The sequence below is a fragment of the Lucilia cuprina genome, chromosome 6 (assembly GCF_022045245.1).
Source record: "Lucilia cuprina isolate Lc7/37 chromosome 6, ASM2204524v1, whole genome shotgun sequence".
NCBI classification, from domain to species: domain Eukaryota; kingdom Metazoa; phylum Arthropoda; class Insecta; order Diptera; family Calliphoridae; genus Lucilia; species Lucilia cuprina.
In genome coordinates this window covers 21741293-21764305 of record NC_060954.1, presented here as the reverse complement: position 1 = coordinate 21764305, position 23013 = coordinate 21741293, and the positions used below count along the sequence as shown (strand labels likewise).

Here is a 23013-nt window from a genome sequence, read left to right as displayed (position 1 = left end):
TATTGATGCCTTAGAACTAGAACGTTGTAAGTGAACTTAAAACGTTTTCAAAATTTGTTACAAATCAGCCGATCCTCTCAGAGTTTACATAAAAATGTGTACATAACAAACACATATATGTAAATATGTATTAAAGAAATATTTAAAGTTTGGGACGTTCTACTGAAAAACTTAGTACTTTTACATAACTTGTTTTTATTTAAATGGCTTCAACTTATACAATGCAATGTCGATCCGTTAAAGATTTATAGGACAAATTAACAAATTTAAAATCGCAAAACCAAAAACTCACTTTTTCGACTTAGAATATTTTGGGTTGGAGGCGTCGATATTATCCCACAAGCAGTCTTATATTCTTGTATGTGTGAATGTTTCACTTACATACAAAATACTTGCATACAAATAATGTGTGGGTGTGTAGTATATTGTAGTTTTGCCACAGCTGGCTATTGCATCGATACAGATAGCAAAAGTGCAATTGAAGAACAATAAATCATGTATTCAGGGTCTTCTTTCTCTCAACAAATAGTTGGAAAAGCATTTTTTTGCTGTAGTATTTTTTTTTTTTTTTAATTTTTAGTATTCTCTTATCGATGACTAATCATTGAAATTGTTTTTGTTGTTTTATCAGATTTAAGAAGGAAAATGGATATTATTAAATTAGTGTCGTCCTAGATATATACACAATGCATTATGTGACGTAATTTCGAAATTTTCGAAAATGTATGTTCAATGGGAAATAAAAAATATATATTAAACGATATAAAATATTATTTGTAACCTACAAAAATCGGTTGAAGTAAAGATGTGCACGAAAAATTTGGTGCATGTTTTTATTGTAATATAATTTAAACTAAGAAGTGGTGTAGGTTACAAAATTATAACATCTAATACATCGACTTTCAGACGTGAGCACTGGAGGATCGCAGTATAAAAGCATATATTTTTAAATAAAAGTATATAAATCGAAAAAATAGTTTTTTATAACATAGGTAAGAAGTGAACTGTGTACTGTGTTATAGTTAAATTTTTGGAGTTAAATAAAAACTAAATAACATTCTATCCCGTTTTCTAGAAACATGTAATGCTAGTACAAATCGACTCGACGATTTTTTATGAAAATCAATAAAATGTTCACACTATTTGGTAAAGAATGTTTTGTATGTGAATAGAATGACTTTATTACTTTAATTTAACTTTTCTCACTTAAGATATAAAATGAAAGTAAAAATCGGATAATTGGTTGAAATAATTTTTTAAACATTTTTTGTTTTTTTTTCTTACCATCTTGAAATTCTCCTTTGTTACATAAATCCCTTATGAATTGATTAGTGCCATGATATAATTTATTAAACTGATTTCGCTGTTGCAAATCCATGCAGCGTCTCGTATAGCTTTGTATGCATCGAACACCCTTTCGCAATTCACTGCAAAAAAAGTGTTATAATGTAAATTTATTTGCCAAACATATTGGTTAAAAAAACAATAAAAATAAAATATTTAATTGTTTTATTTGTCAATGACTTATGTTACTTAATGCTTTATAAAAAATTTATAACTTTAACGAGTTTAGTTTTGGTATAAAAGAAGCGCTTTTTATTTTTTTTTAAATTTATATATTTAATTCAAAATGTAATAGTTTTTTTTCATGTGCATAAATTAATTTATTTAATATTTAAATCCATTTTATCAAACAAATGTAGAAAATACGAACAAAAAGCGGAACTGCATGAATTATTAAGAATGGAAATGACCGAAATCAACTTATTTAAAAGTAAGTAATTCAAACTTAATAAAACATTGTGAAATCGCCCAGTGTTTAGAAACCCAATTTTATTGTTAAAAAAACATTATAGTAAACTTATCGACTCAGACTTTTCGAATATTATTTACCCAAGGGCGAAGCGTTTTAAAAAATGGTTTAAATCGGTTCATACAACCGTATTGGCTTTGGGGCTCATACTTTTGTTAAATGTTGCTAAATGCTAACCTCATATCATCCCTGTTTTAAATTTTAGTACTATGTGGAGTTTTTAGATTTTTTTATTATTATAATTTGTACCTCTACTGCTAGTAATTATGTGTACAAAAGCATTCAAGAACTACTTTAACCAATCATGTATGCATAACTAATATTCCCACTGTAGTGGCGTAGCGTACAATGAAAGCGATTATAAAATTATTAAAGTAATAGTAGGTCCGTATATTAATATAACCAATTTGTATTTATTTGATATCATTATGTCCAGCTATTCTACTGATTGCAGCTTAAAAGAATGGCAATTGTGTCATAAGACATAGAAATAAATCTACCTAGATGACATCGTATGCAAATATATACAATTTACTATGCGGATTTTATTGAAAACGAACGTATGTACATATATGTATGTGTATTAGAGTCCGACCGAACTCAAAATTTCGTTCGGTACCGAACTCCAAACCCGAACTTCGGTAAATTTGAAAGTTCGGCCGAACCCGAACTTTGTTCGGTTTTCAAAGTTCGGTGAACACAAACTTTTTTCTTAAATGAAAAACGCATTTATGATTAAAAAGTAATAAATTCATAACATTTAAAACCAAAATATGAACATCCAGAAGATTTTTTGAAAAAGGGTCTTTAATTAGCAATTGGGTCAATTATCAACTAATTCTGAATCCCAGATTTAATTCTCTGTAAGAGCATGCAGAGAAAAAACATAGTAGTAGTTAAAATTATGATTGTAGTCTAAACATATTATAGTTAATGTAACAATTTTAAAATATCACATGATCAAATACCGTCAAATATTTCATCATGATATTTTTGAATTTATCATAATATTGTTATACATGATCATATTATGATCCAAGGTGATCGATTCAGTAAAACTACAGTTTAAAAAAAAATAAAAAAATATGTATAATATAAATACTTAACACAATTCGCATATTTCATTTTGCCGATTTATATGAAATTTTGGTTCAAAAAATTAATTTATGTATAATTTCATAAAAATACTAGTATTTTTAAGCCTGTTATGAACGTTAGTCATTTTCTAAAGCAAACCTTATATGGAGGCCATCTCAAAATGTAAACCGATTTTGTCCATTTTGAATACCAATCAATCCGCAACAATAGTTAAAATCCTATCATTCTTTTAAGAGACTCACAGACTGACTGACTGACAGAAATGTCTAGATCGTTTGAGAATAAGGACCTAGAAAATTGCAATGTTACAAATAAGATCAATGATTTATGGTTGAAACTAATTCAAATTAAATGTTTCACTTTTCTTAGTGTTTTAATCACTTGCTGGTTAACTGTTTTTCAAATCTGCCGAAAAAACGAACAGTTAAAAAGGCGTTTTGTGCCTATGTATATCGGAAATATATTGTACTGCCAGGATGTTTTATAACTTTTGTAAACAAATTTTCAGCATTTTTAAAACTTTTTGATGACGTAAAAATATGATAAATAAATATTTTATTTAAAGTTTGGCGTTCGGAAAAAAATTCGCCGAACACCGAACATTGGCCGAACCTCATTTTTTACCGAACTCCGAACTCCGAACCCGTACCCGAACGTTCGGTCGGACACTAATGTGTATATGCAAGAGCGTATACATTAAATACGGAAATTACAGTGCACTGAGAGACATTTTTCACTAACGATTGTCTTTCATTATTCCATAATGTTAAAAGATTGCTTTTGAGTGGTTCGTCTATTAGATCTATTAGATTTACATTTCCCAAATTTACCTATGGAATCATATAAAAAAGACAGATTTAAAGAACATTTTTGTTTACAAAAAAAGCTTTAAATCTGTAGATTTATATACTTGAAAAAATGCGAAAATAGCAACCCAAGCTAAATATAAATATTTGTAGATATTTTCAGAATATTAACTAGTTATTTGATATGCCATTGTAAAATAATTATTCTAAACTCTAAAAAATATGAATTTTAATAAACCAAAAAACTTACGAGTGAGGACTTAGTGAATTCAATGGGACTCTGTTATTGCCAACAAAGACCATGGATGTTTTTTTAAAATTTTCAATTGTGTTTAAAATCCCTCCTATTTTGTTTCGAAATTACCCTTTATGTACAAATACATATTCATAAAGTATTAAATAAGGTTTATAAATATCCCAATGATAATATACATTTTCTCATAGTTCCTAATTGTTTCTTATTTAAAATTAATAATTAAATAATAATTTTTAATCCAGACAAAAGAACTTATGTACTTGAATACAAGTACATTAGGGATATAACTATGGAAATTTTGTTTTATAAACCGTTTTTAAAATCAATTGTTTTTAATCAATAAGGGGGTAAACATTTTAGTTTACATGTCCCTTTTTAAGGTTTTTAAGAACTAATGTTTTATTTCCAGTTCTCGTGCAAGTACTCCGAGTCAAATATTACATTCAATTTGTTTTTGTAATAAAAACAAAATTCATATACAATTTTGAAACAAAGTATTTGCACAACAAATAAATTGTCAACAATATTGTTTCTCATTTTCATTTAAGATTTTGTATTATTAATGGATTTGTTACATTCTTATAACAAACCTTCCTGCAAATATTAGTTATGTTTTGTATTAACGCGCATTATCTGATTTGGCATTACCCCACAGAAAAAATCAGGTAAATCTTGAAATTATTTTAAATTCCATAAAAAAAAATTTTTTTTTATTTAATAATGTTATTCATTCTAATTTTTCTTAATATTTTTATTATTTGACATAATGACTTATATAAATTTAAAATTTATATGAAATTGCCTTCGATCGTTAGCAACAAAACATAACTATTATTATAAGTATATTAAAATCGTTGCAAAATCTTTTTTTTAAAGAAACCAAGAAAAGCAAAACTAGAAAAAAATTGCTTGTAAACGAACGTCTTAATATTTCTTTGTATCATTTAAAATAATAAGTTTTTTATATGAAAAGAAAACTCTATAAAAAGAATTAAACGTTAAAATATAAAAAACATTCATTTCGATTAACCAAATAATTTTAAATTATCCGATTATTAACCAAAAACTTGAAGAATATAGAAGATACATGTGACCATATATCTGGAAAACTACAAATAACAATTATGCGAGAAGAACTTTAAACAAAATGTTGAACATTGAAACACTATTAGGAGGTACCGCTGTATGGGTGCTACGAGAAATAATAGACCGACTTTAACAATCGAGTCGATTAAAAAAATAGTTCCGAGACGGTTGGTATACTTATAAGTTACAAATAGGAGCACAATCACACAATACCATCCCCATTATTGAAGTATACAGAAACTTCGAAATATATTGGGTGTTGGCTAGAACTTATTCATAAATTATGAATCATAACAAGGTAATAATATATAGAATTGTTTGATTTAGTTCTCTTACCTGACTTTTACGAAGTTATGCATTGTGCTATAAATAACATTCACCCACCACAACCCGGTTACTCAAAATAATAAATGTTAACACTAATCATTTGGTATGGTCCTTTGTATTTTACTACATGCAATGTCAAGTGTCAGGCATCAACAAGGATGGATGATACTTTTTTATTCTCACTGAATATTTGTTCAACTGCGACACTTGGCTGATTGTGAGTGAATAATTCATGCTGAGTAACATTCTGCTGCCGCTTGACATTGATGGCAATGTAATCCAACAGCTCAGATACTACTAGTCAGTGTTCGTTCCTCTTTTTATTCTTTCGCTTAAAGGACATTTGATGAAAGGATCATGCGAACAGAATATACTTCCTATCGACAGCCATACCATCACAGGTGGTTTACAAAGCAAACAAACAAATCAGAATCCTTAATTTAAAAACCGAATAATATCACAAATTTTATTGTAACATTCATTCAGTGCCACTCTAAGAAAATTATAATGAACATAAAAACATTATGTACATGAATAATAAGTATCCTTCACATATTTATTTTAATTTATAGGAAAACAATAGTCAATAGTATAAAAAGTTTGTTAAACTTGTGTACATTAGAGTGACTTTGCTTGCATGATAAACATATAAATGCCGATGTTCCTACTTAAAATTTACTTTTTATTATTTTTTAATGTAAACATTTGGATAGATTTGGCATCGATTTGTCAGTGTATATTTAATCCTTTAAATCATATTTCAAAGAATTAGAAAAAAAGTTTGAGAAAAAAATTATTAAATAACAAAAAGGATGTTGTGTGAAAATGAAGCTTAATGCAAAGTGTAAACACTTAATATGTGAATATCATCACATTCAGGATTATTATTGTTTGAGAGAATATTTTCTATTTAGTTTGATAAAGAAGTGTAGGTGTACACGTAACAACTAAGAATACCAAATGGAATATTTCAAAAATACCGGCATCTGAAAAAAAAAAACAGAATTAAACATAATTTTTATTATCTCGTTTTGTTTTTATACCCTACACCACTATAGTGGGGAGGGTATTATACGTTTGTGCTGATGTTTGTAACATACAAAAATATTGGTCCAATACCCACCTTTAAGTATACCGATCGATTCAGAATCATTTTTTGAGTCGATTAAGACATGTCCGTCCGTCCGTCTGTCCGGCTGGCTGTCCATGTAAACCTTGTGCGCAAGGTACAGGCCGCAATTTTCAAGATAATTTGATGAAATTTGGACCAAGCATGTTTTTTTTAGCACAGGGACGAAGCCTATTGAAAATGGTTGAAATCGGTCCATTATTTCACCTAGCCCCCATACAACCGTACCTCCCGATTTGAACTTTTTATGCCATAATTACGTCAAATATTCTACTATCTCTCTAAAAATTGGCACAAATAAGTTTTATATAAGTATAAATGACACTGCAGATTTTCGTAAGAATCGGCCTATATTTGACCCTAGCCCCCATACAAACCCCTCTTCAAAAAATGTCTTAAACGTCTAAAATTGACTTGTAATCATTTGTATCGCAATGAAACTCAACAAAACTAACTGTTATTTAAAAATATATCCTTTTCCCAAATTTACCGAGGATCGGCCCATATTTGACCTATATAAAGCCTCATATAGAAATTTTAATTTTTTTATCAATAAATTGCTTAAATATTTTGGATTTATGGTAATATTCAACATAAAAGTTTCTTAATAAAAAATAAAAATGTTAAAAATATACTCATGGTGTAGGGTATTATATGGTGGCCATGCCCGACTATACTTTCCTACTTGTAGTTTCAAAAAATTTTATTTGAAAAATGTTTATGACCTACAACGATACGACATCGACTCTAAATAGTGTTAGTAACAAAAATGTATATGTGTTGGTGTTTTTCAACATACAGAGTTCTATAAAAAATTTCAATTTTAAATTTGTTTGAATTTTCAATACCTAAAATTAAAACGGTCCTTCGGACTACTTGTCATTTGGAAGCTTTTTTCAGCTTTTTAATTCATAATTTTTGGTAATTTAATGTATCCTGGAAAAATGTGTTTATATTCTACGAAATTTGAAAATCCTAAAATATAAAAACTACGAATCCTGTTCCCGATTACTATTTCTATTTACAATCGCTGATACAATTTGAGAAAGTATGAAAAGGTTTGTTAGATGTTGTTAGTGGTTTTTATAATTTTGCAATTTAAATAGGTAACAAATCTTTCTTTTCTGTGTTTGGCTAAATTAACGGTATTATTAGGAGTTTCTTCGAATTTCTCTTAGAAAGTTCTTTTGTAAGCCAACCTAATAATACATACAATAGGCTGTTTAACATACACCATAATGTCACAACCAAAGAAGACGTTTTTACTTGTTAATATCCTAATATTGAATATACATATGTTTGTATTTACAGTTAGTTATTTCTAGTTACCGGACATTCATACTGATATTCTTTCTTGAAGCCAACATAAATTAAATTTGTAAAAAAATAGAAAAAAAAATTAAATGAAAAAGTTTATATTAAGTTAATAAGAAAACATTTGATGATCCGCTTAGAATTTTTAATGAAGCTTAGAACGTACTCTGAAATAATCTAAAAAGTACCAACAATTTTTTTTTATTTCAATCTTCTCTGTTGTCATTGTTGCGCCAATCAACAGAAATTGGACAAATAATAAATAAGTCAACTAAACGAAACAAAATATAAAAAACGTCTATGTATATATGGAAAACAAAAAATAAATTCAGTTAAAATATGTATGAATGTACTAGTTGTATTGAAACAGTTACGTTCAAAAGAATTTGAAAAAAAAGTTTGATGCCAAATACACTTGATATAAAAACCCTGCAGCTGGGAGTGACTGAGAATAAAAATTCACAAGAGGAAGATTATCCGCTAAGAGCTTTTCTTATAAATTCACCAGAACTTATCGAATAAGTTATATTCTACATATTTTTCTTTGAGATATTCCGAAAGTAATGTATTATTATTTAGACATATATTAGCATTATTTTTTTACCGAATATAAGTTGTTTTGTTCTTCGGAGTTGAATGGACTCTGGAGTTAAACTCACAATCTCTCGTACAAAAAATCCAATGCTTATAATTTATTGATCGTAAATAATGGTCTACAAATAAACAGTTACTTTTTGAAATTTCTTATAAATGATTGCATAAAAAAATAGTTACTAGTAGAACTACTTATAAGCAAAGTTTTTCTGGCATTTATACTGCACAGAATAATATTACACTTAACTTCTATGATGAGAAAATAATTACTGGTGAGTGAAATAAGTCACAAGTATGTATATGTATGTATTTCAAATATTCCTACCATTTTTTATACATTTGACCAAAATACAATCAATGAACATTATACATTGGATACATTGAAATCTTGTAAAACTGCTAGGAATATCATGAAAAAACATTCACACATCTGTGTATGTGTGTTTGTGTACTTTTAAAGTATGTACAGTTTTAAAAAGGGATACAACAGAATGTTGATTGACATGGGGACAAGGCATAAATCAGAATTGAATGAAAAGTTAAAAAAGTTAAAATGTTGTAGAAAATATCATGGTTCTTTTTAATCAGTCCCAAACACTCCCACAAAATTGATGAGGAAGTTTAAAAACATTTGAAACTGAAGCTAAAGATGAAAGGCGTTATTTAGTTGTTAATTTTTTGTTGGTGTTTATTTTTTTGGTCCGGTCATTAGGTGACATATGATATCTGTCCTGTCCAAACAATTGATAATTTTTATATAACAATAGGAAGAATGCTTAAATAAATAATTTGAATATATAGAACATTTTCGTTTCAGCTCACGAAGATATGTTTTGGTCATGCAGTTTAAAGTCTACTCTATAGTCTATTAAGCTTCTAAAAGTCAATTATGGATAACAGATAACAATACAATTTTACAAGAAAATTTTGGTTCCTATAAAACTTGTTAATGTTGAATTCAGTGGCATTTTCAAGCAAGTTTGGGTAAATTTTAGACCAATCATTATCTAATTTAACAGAGATATGAAGTGATTTTTTGAAGTGGAGTTTATGTAGGTGGTATTATATGATACTTATAAAATTTTACAAACAAATGATTTGATATATCGCTCATAAACTACAAGGCTAACATAAATCAAAAAAGTCGTTTCGAGAAAAATATCATCAAATGTTTAATTTCTTTTAAAAATAACTTTTTAACAAATCAAGATATTTTTTCTTTATTTTTTTTTGTGTACAATAAACAAAGAACCATGCTGGAATAATAAGGTGAACAACAAAAGTTGTATACTTATGTCAAAAAGTGTATATGTTGCCAGAATGGCCTTTTGAATATATACCGTAAATAACGAAAATCCCACATGCCCAAAATTTCTCCACATAAAACTAATATATATTACAACAAAGAAATTTAAAATATGTGTACATATTTTTATGCATTTTCTACAAAAAACACTATTTGTTACCATGAGGAAAGCATTAAAATACAATTTGCGTTTTAATTAAAATTGCAAAAAAAATAATGATATGCATACAGAAACATTAAACGTAAATTTTAAATATATAATCAATTACTCCTTAAATTATAAATTTAAATTATTTTAGTACCCTTAAAATTAAATGTATGTCTAGGCCCTGGCAACTCGAAATTGTACAATTTGACAGTTGTATACAACGTTCATAAAAAATAACGATCAACTGTTGAATTGTTTTCACTCTTATAGGTGCAGGCTGCAAAAGACTTATTCCGTACGGAATGTGCGGCCAACTTCGCTCTTTGCCTAAGCAAATAAAATTTGACGAAACTCTCTTAAGTACATTACAGTTTTTCACATAAGTTTTATATGTATTCGCACAGTTGCTTAAGCTAACTTAAGCTAGTGTGTGCATATTATAGTTATTTTTGTATGTTTCGACATTATTTGCAATTACAAAAATCATGTAGAATCAAAAATTAATTTACAAAAAATAGTGGTTACGTCTTTTTGGTAATAGATCTGAACGTATCTTAAATCAAAATATTTGGGGGTTATGTAATTACCTTTTCAATTTATTATATCGGCTGAAAATTTTAAATGTTATAAAAATTATAATTTTAAATGTTATAAAAATTATATATATATAAATACTATTTGAAAGGACATCTTTGCTTGTTTAAAAAAATGAATATTGTGAATATTACATGGGTTTTTATCTATTAACTTTTGTGTTACCATTTCTAACAACATAGTAATTAGCATTAAATATCTTTTAAATCAAACGTGTGCTGTTGTTATGTCATTAAACTATAGGTGAGCAATTTATTTTTTTTAATTTGTCTTTTAATAACAATGGAAATGTGCATATATGTGAAAAGTGCTTATATCAAAAAATGAATTAGGTATAAACTAAACTTTTTGTATGAAATTAATTCAACAAGACTTTTAAAACTTATAAAATTTAATATATCTGTAATGTGACTATAACTTATATGACTTTAAACGAAAAGAAGTGTACTCGTCTCGTAAATTAAAACGAGATAATCAAATTTAAAACATTGTTGGAAAAAAGATAAAGAAATATATAACTTTACGTAATTTTAAGAGTAAAAACAGACTAATGTTTGACTTCATGGGAAGACGATACTAGACACCCCTTGCCTATTTTATAGATTTGGACATCTCTGAATAATTCATTCTATGTATGTTCTTGTTATTGTTGCTAACCTTTATTACATCCATACATATGAATGTCTGTATGTGCTTTTAGTCATTTAAACTGAGAAAAAGCTAGTGGCCAAAACTTAGTTGATTCGTGCTATGTTTTGCCAATGGTCACTAAAGACAATTCCTTTGGTGTTGAGTGTAAAATGCAAAAAAAAAAAAAAACATACGTAAAAACTTCACAAATTCAATTTGACTGTTGTTAGATGAAGGGAACAAGGATTATCACATATGAGGTGGTCCTATCATTCAAATCTTGCTGCCTGCCACGTTTTCCTTTTTGTCGTTCATTTTACTGTTAATATTTATTTCTTGTTTGTGGAAAACTTTAAACTCATAAATAAGAAGAGAAAAACATCAGAAAAGAAAGAAATTAAAACAAATGAATAAATGTTGGATTTTTGTTTGTAATGCTTTACATGAAGAAAACTTTAAGTTTTGCAACTTGCCGCTGCAAAATGTTTTTTATTTATTTATTTGTTAACTAATTTATGACCTCACAATGTAACCAGTTAAAACATACAATACCAATTTTCAAAAATAGTCCCCCGCGCTAGAATTCGAATATAAGGACAGCATAAATAGATTCACTCATATACCCACCACTAAATGATGCTGCAAATAAAAGGAACAACTGTGAAGAATTGTAAAACTGTAGAACTTCAAGTAACTGTGTGACTAAATAATTTTACACAGATAAATCTGGAAAATGAATGTTTATAGTTTGACTATACGACTGCGAAAGCACAAGGGACCAACAATACCATCATCCGCAATTAGTTTTGTTCACTAATTTACAGTTATAGTTATTTCGTTTCATTCCTTTTGTATTTAATTCGTTGCATTTTTTTTCTTTTTTAGAATCCTTCAGCATTATCCTTGTCTTTTTCCTTTAGTGTCGTTAGCGTTTCCATTTTCGCTGTTAGTTCCAATGAAAATGTCATATTGTTTATACTATACATTCGTATAAAAATATTTCGCTACTATTTATAAATTTGTATGTGATATTAGGGGGATTAATCAGGTTTCCATAAATGTTGAATATATAGAGATTTATTGCTTAAAAAACTAATACGATATATTTGCAGAAAAATAAGCTTTGAGAAATTAATTCTTAAACATTTCCCCAACAATTTAAAACTTATTCTAGCTGACACACCTATATTCGATACCAACATTCATATGATTTCCATTTCACTCACTCTGTATGGAAAGAAAAATAGTGCTTTAATTATCTAATGTATTTCGATTCTATCGAGGTATAGTGGTTTAAAAATTTTTTTCGAAAATAAATGGTGTTTTCGATTTGATTGACAATTGTATGTTACACACTTACAAGTGTGTGTCATCTTTTTAAGAATGATATTATACAAAATTTAAAGAATCTAGATCTATTTGCTTCCCATATAAAATAATTTTTGTACATTTTATTCATATGATAGGTACAACACCCCCATTGGTAGTCCGCCAAATGTTTACATGGATGTTAATGTTCTTCGTGTAAAATTTAAAAATTCTAACTCAAATAGTTCCCAGATAAGCGAATTTTTGTATTAAATTCATATTAGAGGTGTCTCGCATCCTATTGCTAGTCCGCCCACTTTTTTCCTTAAATAATCATATTGAGACTGAAATGATTCCGGAAAAATTAGAGGAATCTACATGTTATATTTTCTCAGATATATTTCATATGGAAGGTCCTTCCAAAAATTTATTTTGAATGTAGGCGTAGTTTGAAGAACGAACCCTTTGAAAAAGGTTAAAACTGGTCGATGATTTCACCTAGTACAATTAATAACCCAAATAGGACTATTGAACTCATAATTGTGTTATATATACCACGCAGCTAAGCTTTAAAGTTATGTATAAGCACTGATAAGTCCACTATCTTCTTTCATGAGCCGATTTTAAACAATTTAATCACCTGATGGTCTTTAAAAGTGGAACCACTATCTGTTCTCTTTCCATGGTTTTTCTCATGTAAAATCGTGATTCATTCAAAAGAACGAAATTGAAACAAAATTTTTCTTGTTTGAAAGCTCTGAGTTAAGAGAATAAACAGCAAAAAGAAGAGATGGATTCATTACCGTTATTTCGAAACAGACGAAATCGAAGATCATATCATCACGTGTTGCATTTTTTGTGCTCGCTACTGTATATCAAAATATACCCTTTTTAGAAAAACTCTTAAAATATCGATAAAATCAAAACTTTAGCGAATTTGATCATTTTGGAGAAGTTGAAATTGTGTATGTATAAAAAGAAAGTGTGTACCGAATTTCATTAAAATCAGAGAGGGTCTTGCTCAAAAATTTTTGTTGATTACATAATTGGAATCAATTTTAAATAAATTTTGATAATTAGTTTGTGTGAAAATCTTAAAAAAAACTTGTAATTAATAAAATAAAAAAATTATAATTCAATTCAATGCGTAAAGCATTTAACTGATGTGAAAATAAATGGTATTGTCAATAACATTTGCTATAGTATTTGGCTGTTCAACAAAAGTTGTTACCCTATTGTATTTACCCCCAATTATTTATGTTTATACAAAAATGTTTATGTTGCGGATATTAAAAACTAAAATTGAGAAAAAAAAAAGAAATCTAGATCGAATTATATAAATTAAAAATGTTACTTACTGACAAAGTTTATCCAGTTCTTCTTTCTTGGCAGCACCAATTGAAAATTCTGATGTTAAATGCAACATCTCCAGCGGTTCCGCACATTTTGTGAATTCCTCTTGGCCGCACTCCTCAGCGTTGACAGTTGCCACCAATGCGAGGGCGATTGTAATTGCAACTGCAACAAAACAAAAGTTTTCGAAAAATTAAAAAAAAACTTTCATTCAGTCTGTGTATAGAAAAAAACAAGAATAGCATCAGCAACAAAGGTCCTTTACTAAATGAGAAACTACTGCGTCTATAAAATGGCTGGATGGATGGGTGAGTGAAAGGATGGATACTGACTGTTGAACATACTATACAGAATAACTAGCTGACAAACGTTTCAATACAAACGTAAAAAATAAGAAATTTCAACGCGCAATCAGCTCAACAAAGTTGAAAATGTGCACCATGGGTAATAAAAATTTTGTAACTTAAATTGGTATAACAAAACACAAAAAAATAAATAACAAAATAGAAATACAAAATAAACCGTAGTTGTTGGTAAAGATGCATTCACATGCAACCTCTGGTTTAACAGACGTAAATATCAGTTACATCTTAAAACTTATAGTTTTATGCACAAGTAAGTAGGATGTGTGTCTTGGTAAGTGTTGAAGGCGGTTATGGGAGTGTAGCCGGTGTATTGCCTGCTGTAATGTTTGGGAGTTTGTTTGACAAAAAGCGGTTAAATAAATATATTGCTATTTTTATTGCACTTTCTTGGCCAACAACAATGATAAATGGGCAAAAGTAAAACACCAAATAGTCTATTCCGAATTTTTGCCATCGAATGCATTGACATTTCTACCAGATGTGTCAGATACTCTAAATGTCCATTTTAACAATACTTTCATATTCGTGTACATACATATCTCTCTTTAAAACTATTTACAGTTTCATTTACATGGAAAATGCTTGCAACATAAATATTTTTGTATCAAAGGATATTCTAAACAGTTATTTTTTTTATTATAGTGAGAGTTTGTCACATTAAGTTCGTGCACATGTATCCCAAATCTGCTTTAGAATAAAATAATAACAAAAGAATTAGAAACATAGCTAAATCAAAACTGATATGGGCAGAGTGCTCAATCCAGTTAAAAAAAAGTCAAAGCCGTACGAACATGGAGCTTGGTACGTTCATAGATTTCATCAATATAAACAACTAGCTATACCCAAAGGGCTTTGCTACCCTAAAAACAATATAAATAAATTATCTAATAGTTTCTCAATTCCTTTAAAGTTCTTCGTGCAAAATTTAAGGAATCTAACTCAAATAATTTCCCAGATATGCGAATTTTTTGCCGCCTATTGCAAGTCCGCCCATTTTTAATTCTAAATATTCGTGCTAAAACTTTAGTAACTTTTAAATAATTTGAGAACTGTTATATTTGCTCAGATTTACTAATTAAGATGTTCTTATATGGGCGGCCCATTCTTCCTTCATCATATGTTCATGTGGATGTCAGAGTTATCCGTACAGAATCTGGCTGTTGCATTTTGTGAGATACGCAACTTTTAATTCATATTTAGGATATGGGCGCGGCACATCGCCCACTTGAAATTTTTAAATAAAATAGTTCCTTCTAGACATACTGGAAAACACTAAGAAAATTTCAACAAAATTGCTCCAGCCGTTGACATACGAACACACATTTATTATACATTACCACTATAGTGGGAAGGGTGTTTTGCTTTTGTGCTGATTTTTGTACCACCCAAAAATATTGGTCTTACACCCACCATAAAGTATACAAATAGGTTCACAATTACTTTCTGATGCAAATTAGCTGTCCGTCTGTCTGTGTGTTTATGTAACAGGTCACAATTTTCAAGATAATTTGATGAAATGCTCACATACTTTTTTGGTTCCAAGAACAAATACTATGGAAATGGTTGAAATCGGTTCAGAATTTCGCCTAGCCACATACTAGCGTATCCCCCGAACAGGGCCTTTAGGCTCATAATTTCGTTAAATGTTATATTATGTCAATAAAAATCGGCAAAACTAAGTTCTATAGAACTTTAAATGAATAAGAATAAGATTTTTATCAATATTTAGCAATTAAGTTTTCTCTATTTTTTTTTTAATGGACGTTTTGAAATTTGTTTATAAACAAGGCCATTTATATGTTAATAATTTCAATTCTATTATATTTTTTCCTTGTATGATTTTATTGCAGGTCAGTGTTATATATGTTCGATATAGGCAAATATTAAGAATATTCATAAATTATTTGAATTATTTAAATAGGAGCCTAATGTGTCAAAAAGTTGCAAACTCAGTTAATTTTGAAGAAGATTTATACAATGTGGTATATTGCAAAACAGTAAAGCTACAGATATGTACCTTTTGTTCTAATATGAAGAAAGGGTTTTAATTTTGATCCTATTTTTAGGTTTTTACTACTCAGAATGAAAATTATATACATGTGAGGAAAAAAATGCCCGACAACGCCGGGTACAAAGTGCTTATTTATGTATTTATAGAAGTACATGCACATTCATACATAGAATATTTACCCTATTGTTGTCTATTTATTAATGTTAACAAATACTTTTTGTTTACTTTACATTGATTGCATTGATCGCAGTTGTATGAATATGAAAATTTTATTGTTTTCCAAAAGTTCATTCAGACTTTCAACATAAAAAATGGAAATAAATAACAATAAAAAATATATATATGTATGTATATTCGGCTTTAGGGAATCTTATAAACCCTTCACCATAGTATTTTTAAAAAAATATATTAAAAAATTTCTTTGAATTTTAATTAAAAAAATTATAATTATATTCCTGACTGCAGTCGTTAATTGTGTTTCGCATCTCAGTTGTGTATGAGAGAATTCGGCTGATTTTAAATATGAAACTTGGAACACTATATTGTAAAAATTACAAACGGAATGCTAAACTTATATACCCTACTTAGAAAGGCGAAAAACAGTTATGTATGTGGAGGCTTGACTTTAAACGGGGAGTGATAGGAAGAAGCATTTATATTTCGCGCAATAAATTGTAAATCAATTGTGTATGCTTATTCACTAATTTCTGTTATTTTTTTTTTAATTTTTTTGTTGGTTTGTGGTACTACCAAAATGTGCAAATAAAACAAATGAGTGGTTTTGTATTTGCAAAAGTAATAAACAATAGCGAAATATACGTACACACATACATGTATATATCTGGACTATAGTGAGCAAGAGTTGGAGAAAAACAACTAATACATTTTAAACCAAAATCTGACTACAAGCCTATAAACCAAAAAATAGCACAAAATTCTATTTGCCCCCTATTATTTTTTTACGACTTAAAATAATTTTTGTTTCTATTTAAACTAAATTAAAAAATATAAATTACAGTGCACTCGCGGTAACGTGAACACCGTCTAACGTGAACACCGCCTAACGTGAACAAGATGTTTTTTACATTGACTACTCTGTAACGTGAACAAACACAGAAAGCTCTATAACGTGAACAATTTTTTTACAATATATGTTTTCTAAGCATGTAGACAACATTGAAATACATTCATTAAATTCGAATTTTGAAATTTTGCGAATCTCCTTATATAAATGAATGTATATCCCCTAAATTATTTTGTTTATATGGCAAGAAAGTTTGAAGTTATGAGTGTAAAAAAATATAAATGTTTGCAGTTAAAAGAAAAGGCAGACATTTTAGATAGTTTGCAAAGAGGAACAAGTGTGACTAGTTTATCAAAAAAGTATAATGTCGCTAAGTCAACAATATCCAGTATTAAAAAAAAAACAAGTAAGAAGTTATAGTCGGGCGACGCCGACCATATATTACCCTACACCTGTATACGAATAAAATGTGATGTGGTTTTCATAATAAAGCATTTAAGTTGAATTGTACCTTGCCTCAGATATACTAAAGCCATTTACAGTTTAATAAAACTGTGGATATTTAAGTAAAATTTTGATGGGGCTTTTTAGAGGGGCTAAGGGTCAAATGAGGCCCTATAATAAAAAATTTTATCAGGGTCCAGACTAGTATAGAACTTGGCTTTGCAGCTTTTTGTCGAGATACGAGTATATTAAGCATAATTATGAACACACAGAAAAAAGATCAATTGGAAATCGGTTAGCATAATAAATATTTAGTTAAATTAATTAAAATTCTATCGCTGTTATTAAAAATCTGTAAAATTAACTAATTTTCTATATTCAGTACTAAAAAACCATAATTATAAACGAATTGTGGTGTTAACAATTTCCATATCAGTAATTTGAACTAAATTGTATCGGTTATTAATTATTTTTGTAAATTCAGTAAAAGAAGCCGATTTTTATTTAGAATTGAAACGTCAGAACATCAAATATTAGTCGTTGCAACTGAAAAATAGTAGAGAGTAAAAAATATTGGGCACTGCAACCAATTATTAATGGAAACAATTATTTAAAATTAAATGATGATTAAAGGAACAAATTTCGATGTTCACAACCAATAAGTTGGTAATTTTAGATGACGTACATAAAAATAAATAAAATAAAATGAATTTATATTTAATAAAAAGACAAATTACATTTGAGGATAAATAAATACGGAAAGATAAAGGTAATGTTAAATTTCTTTTATATCTCCTAATCTTTTTTGTGTTATTTTCTATTAGTTTTCTTAATTTTACAGCTGCGGAAAGGTAGTACTCCTTTGGGCATGTTAGACATGTTAGGATGAAGAAAAAAATCCCCCCACATAAACATCAAATTTTCATCAGTCATCCAATAATATATATACGTTTTGTAAGTTTATACAGATTCATATTTTATTGTAAATATTTTAAATAAAATGAAATATATTTTAAAAATACACATAATCCACAAATTGGGTTTTAATAAATAATAATTTCAGTTTTAAATACCAATAATTTCAATCCTGATTACCGAATAATAATCAAAAATAGTTGTGTACTCCATATATTCAATAAGAGTAACCGAATTTTACAATAATTACAATCGAATAAAGGTATAGTTGTGAGAACCGACTGAATTCGATTGGAAACAAAATCGGTTATCACAACGAATCTGTTTTCTCTGTGAACGTAAAAGCCCTGTTTGGCGGGTTTAATTCTATGGGGCCTAGGTGAAATAATGGACCGATGTTAACCATTTTCAATAGGCTTTGTCTACAGTACCATAAAAGATCATGTGCCAAATTTCATTGAATTATCTTCCAAATTTCGACCTGTAGTTTGATTACAATGTTTACAAACCTTTTTGGGGGGTTTAGTTGTATGGGGGCTAGGTGAAATAATGGACCGATCTTTACCATTTTCAATAGGGTTTGTCCCTGGGACAATAGAAGATCATGTACCAAATTTCATTCAATTATCTTCAAAATTGCGGCCTGTAGTTTGATTACAAGGTTTACATGGACGGCCGGACGGACGGACATAGCTAAATCGACTCAGAAAATGATTCTAAGCCGATTGGTATACTTTAAGGTGGGTATAGGACCAATATTATTGTGCGTTACAAACATCAGCACAAACCATTGGGTTTGTGCTATACCCTACACCACTAAAGTGGTGTAGGGTATAGAAAAAAGCAATTTTGAGTTGTGCAAACAACACATACCAAGGACCGGAAAAAGACAAATTTTAAAATCATCAGAACTTCCAGTTAATGAAAAAACTCTTTACCGTTGGTGTAAGTGGTCTAATGTTAAAAGAAAATGGATTTTACTAAAATTTTAGTTTTATAAATAATAATAAAAGAATATCACAGATTTATAAATTAAAATTTCATATTTTTTTCATGAAATTTGACAATCGCTAACGTGAACAATTTCGCTAACATGAACTCCCTTGGTTTTAATTAGTTCACGTTACCGCGAGTGCACTGTACCACAATTAAGAGTAAATTTTACTAGAAATTAAATTAAATAACAAATGAGCTTTGATCATTTTACATTTATGCTAATATTTGTAACACTGAACTGATTAATAATTTTAAAATTTTTTCTTAAAAAGTTTATTTTTTTTACAAAAATTACTAGTTTTGTCAAAATAATAATAGTAATAATGTTAGAGAAATTAACGACCATTGAAATTATAGACTTATTTTAATTCCTTTATAATTGGAGATTTTCGTTGTAAGCTTGAGGCAAAAATTGTATATACTTCTTATTTAACTCAATCGTGTCCTTATTATTGAAACTAAGTATATCAATACCTATTGCACGAAACAATAACGTTAAAAATTCACCGTTTTTTATTAAAAAAATGTATGTAACTTATCACACCCACCTTGAAGTATACCTGTCGTTTCAGAATCTATCCGTCCATGTAAACCTTGTATTCAAACTACAGGGCGTCATTTTCAAGATAATTTGATGAAATTTGACAAAACGTTACTTTTGAAATTATTAAAAATGTTTAAAATCGCTTCTCTATTTCACCTGAGTCCCCATACAGTAAAAAACTTGAAGATCAATAATTCACGTATAAACACTATTATTACGAATTCTTCATAAATTACATTAATGTTAACGTAAAGCCCCTGTACTTGCAAAGTTTTTAAGGTTCGTTAGATTTCTAAGATTTTATAATTAGTTATATTATCAAAAATGGAAGTACCCTAGTCTATATTAATATACACACATACATATGTATGTCTACATGTTTTTAATAGAAATATTAAACATTGTTGATGTGCATTAGTAATTACCATTAGTTGTTTTAGTTGTCATGTTGTGGTGTTGCGATTACACGTATTTAATGCGTATCGAGATAAATGTCACAAAAAGTCTTTTGCATTGGATGCCACAGTTATTGTTGTTTTAGTTTTCCTATATTCGTTAATGTACTATTTGAATGTTCATGTTGTTCAACACATATGAAATTGTTACGATGAACGTTTGTTGCACAAATGTGTCTGTCGGTAACACGCAACACACACAAGGATTGAATATTTTAGGTATGTATTGGTTAAGTAATTCAATACAACTTGTAGATATTGTTGCATAATAAGTATGTGTAATAATAAATTTTGTGGCACAAATGTCACATGAACTAGATATGTAATTGTACCTAAATGCATGCAATACAAATTCATACATACAAGGCGGTATAATTTCTTTTAATTCAAGGAATGAAGGGCCTTTCTTTATAAGTAATATCACTAGTTTAGTTTTTAAACATATTTCTTTGCTCATGGAATGAAATATTTACTTTTAAAAACAGCATTTTCAAATATTTAATAGACTGATTTTGCTTTCCTAAAAATTTTGATAAAAATATGATTTATGTGACAATATATCTAGATTCTAGACGTACAGAAAAGATTTTTTGGATGGATTATAACTATAAGAATTCTTAATATTTAAGTCTGACCAAAATAATGGATAAATGAAATTAACGAGATTTCTAAAATATTTTTTTAAATAGTTACCAGCTTTTTGTAAACTTTTTGGTTGTTAATTTTGAAAGGAAATAGTGAAAAATCGAAAATATTTTTGATTTTAAATGACTTTTACTTTTTAAAGTTTAATTGAAGCAATTTGAAGGTAGTTACTTTTGGGCTGAATAACTCATTACACTGTGAAACAAACGTGAAGAGAAATAAAATGCAGGAATTCTTATTTAATAATTCCTGTTCGTTATAGTCCATATAGTACGAACATAGTTTCGCCTTAAAGCTTTAACTTCGTTATCTTACATTTTGTTCTAGTCTGGTAGAACGGAGGTGGTGGTTCGAGCCTGAGTCACGGGTTAAGCAGCACACAACAGACCCGATAGAGGCCTCTGTATTTCTAATGTTTTTCTTCGGATTTGATGCATTTACATTCTCCATTAAAACTTACTAACTAATAAAAGATGAAGTTGCTACTTCAAGGTCAAAGTAGAGCATGATGAAATTTAAAAATTGTGAGTTTTTTATTTAGATGGCCATATCTCAGACATTTGACCATAAATTTCAGATTTCTTTTTTTGGATTAAGAGACTTGCAAACTTAAAACGAAAATCAATTATAAACTAACAAACTTATAATTTTTCAAAGTTTAAACTTCAAAAATAGCTCTTTTTCACAACTTTTACTTTTCAAAAGTAACTAAACGAAGTGATCTGGAAAAATTAAAAGTACATTCGCACTCTATGGACTATGGTGTATCACTGTGTTATTTATGTTTGACGAGGTTGAAAATATTACAAATGTGCTTACCCGACTTTTTCGGTCTTAACAGTTATTTTTGTGAGCTAGACTTTCTTTCCATTTTTTAAGTTTGTCTCAGTTTTACTAAATTTAAATTTTAACATGATGTACATATATACATTAGACCGACTCACTCTGTATGGAAAGCAAAAACGTGTTTTTGTTACCCCTCTTAAAATTTAACTTGCTTTGTTTTATGATGATTCCCAAAATATTTTAAGTCTAGTGATGACCGTTCGTGAGATAGACCAAGTTTAAAAAAGGAATTTTGGAATTATTTTTTTCAAATTTTTGTTTTGTTTCGAAACAAAAGATCTAATATGGGGAATCGTTCGAAAAGGGTTTTAAAGCCGCGTCCAATGATGTATTCATCATAAGCAACCGTCTGCTTATAATTGACATATTTAAAAATATTAAAAATGTTTGGGTTTTTCACTATTACAAATTAAATGTATGCACAATTTTGCAAATTTTTCACACCACTAGACTTTGCTTCAGAAAACCTTTTATATGAAACAACATATTGTATTTCTTGTTTAAGAACTACTACAAATATTTTTTTGAAACCATTATAAAATATAACAAAGATTATTTGAAACTGGGTAAAATATTGTATTTAACATGAAAAATCGTGTCCCCCATACTATATTTTCAGCTCACGGGTGGACAAAGCTTATCCGAAAATATTTTGGGTATCATCAAAGTACATTACAGCGAATATTTTGAAGGCGGTAACTCAAGCACAATTTTTTGTGAGCCGGTCTAATGTACATACGTAATGCCAAATATTTATCTTTCAAGGCATTAATTTTACGAAAATTATATTATTTTTTATTTTGATGCAATAAAAAGTATAAATAATGCCTTTCGTTTATGGATGTATGCGTACTGAAATGGTCATTTCAAATATTTATGTACAGATGAATGTGTGGTCATAAAAACGATTCAAATTTTTTTGTTTTATTTGAATAATTTAAAAAATTTGAAATATGCATTTCTGACATCAAGCAACAATAAAAACATAAACAAACACGTGTTTGTA

General features: G+C 28.5%; 1 protein-coding gene across 4 annotated transcripts in view; it reads right to left on the bottom strand.

The window, feature by feature from the left end:
- Window positions 1-23013, bottom strand: part of LOC111684790 — an 84977-nt gene that overhangs the window by 6369 nt on the left and 55595 nt on the right. For 3 of the 4 annotated variants that reach the window (XM_046954970.1, XM_046954971.1, XM_046954969.1), the window contains 2 exons: window positions 13768-13927; window positions 1285-1427 (listed from right to left, as the gene is read on the bottom strand). In XM_046954970.1, the coding sequence (XP_046810926.1) occupies window positions 1285-1427; window positions 13768-13927 (303 nt within the window). Of the gene's footprint in view, window positions 1-1284; window positions 1428-5395; window positions 5865-13767; window positions 13928-23013 lie in introns of those variants that run through there. The other variant, XM_046954972.1, reaches the window with a different exon arrangement.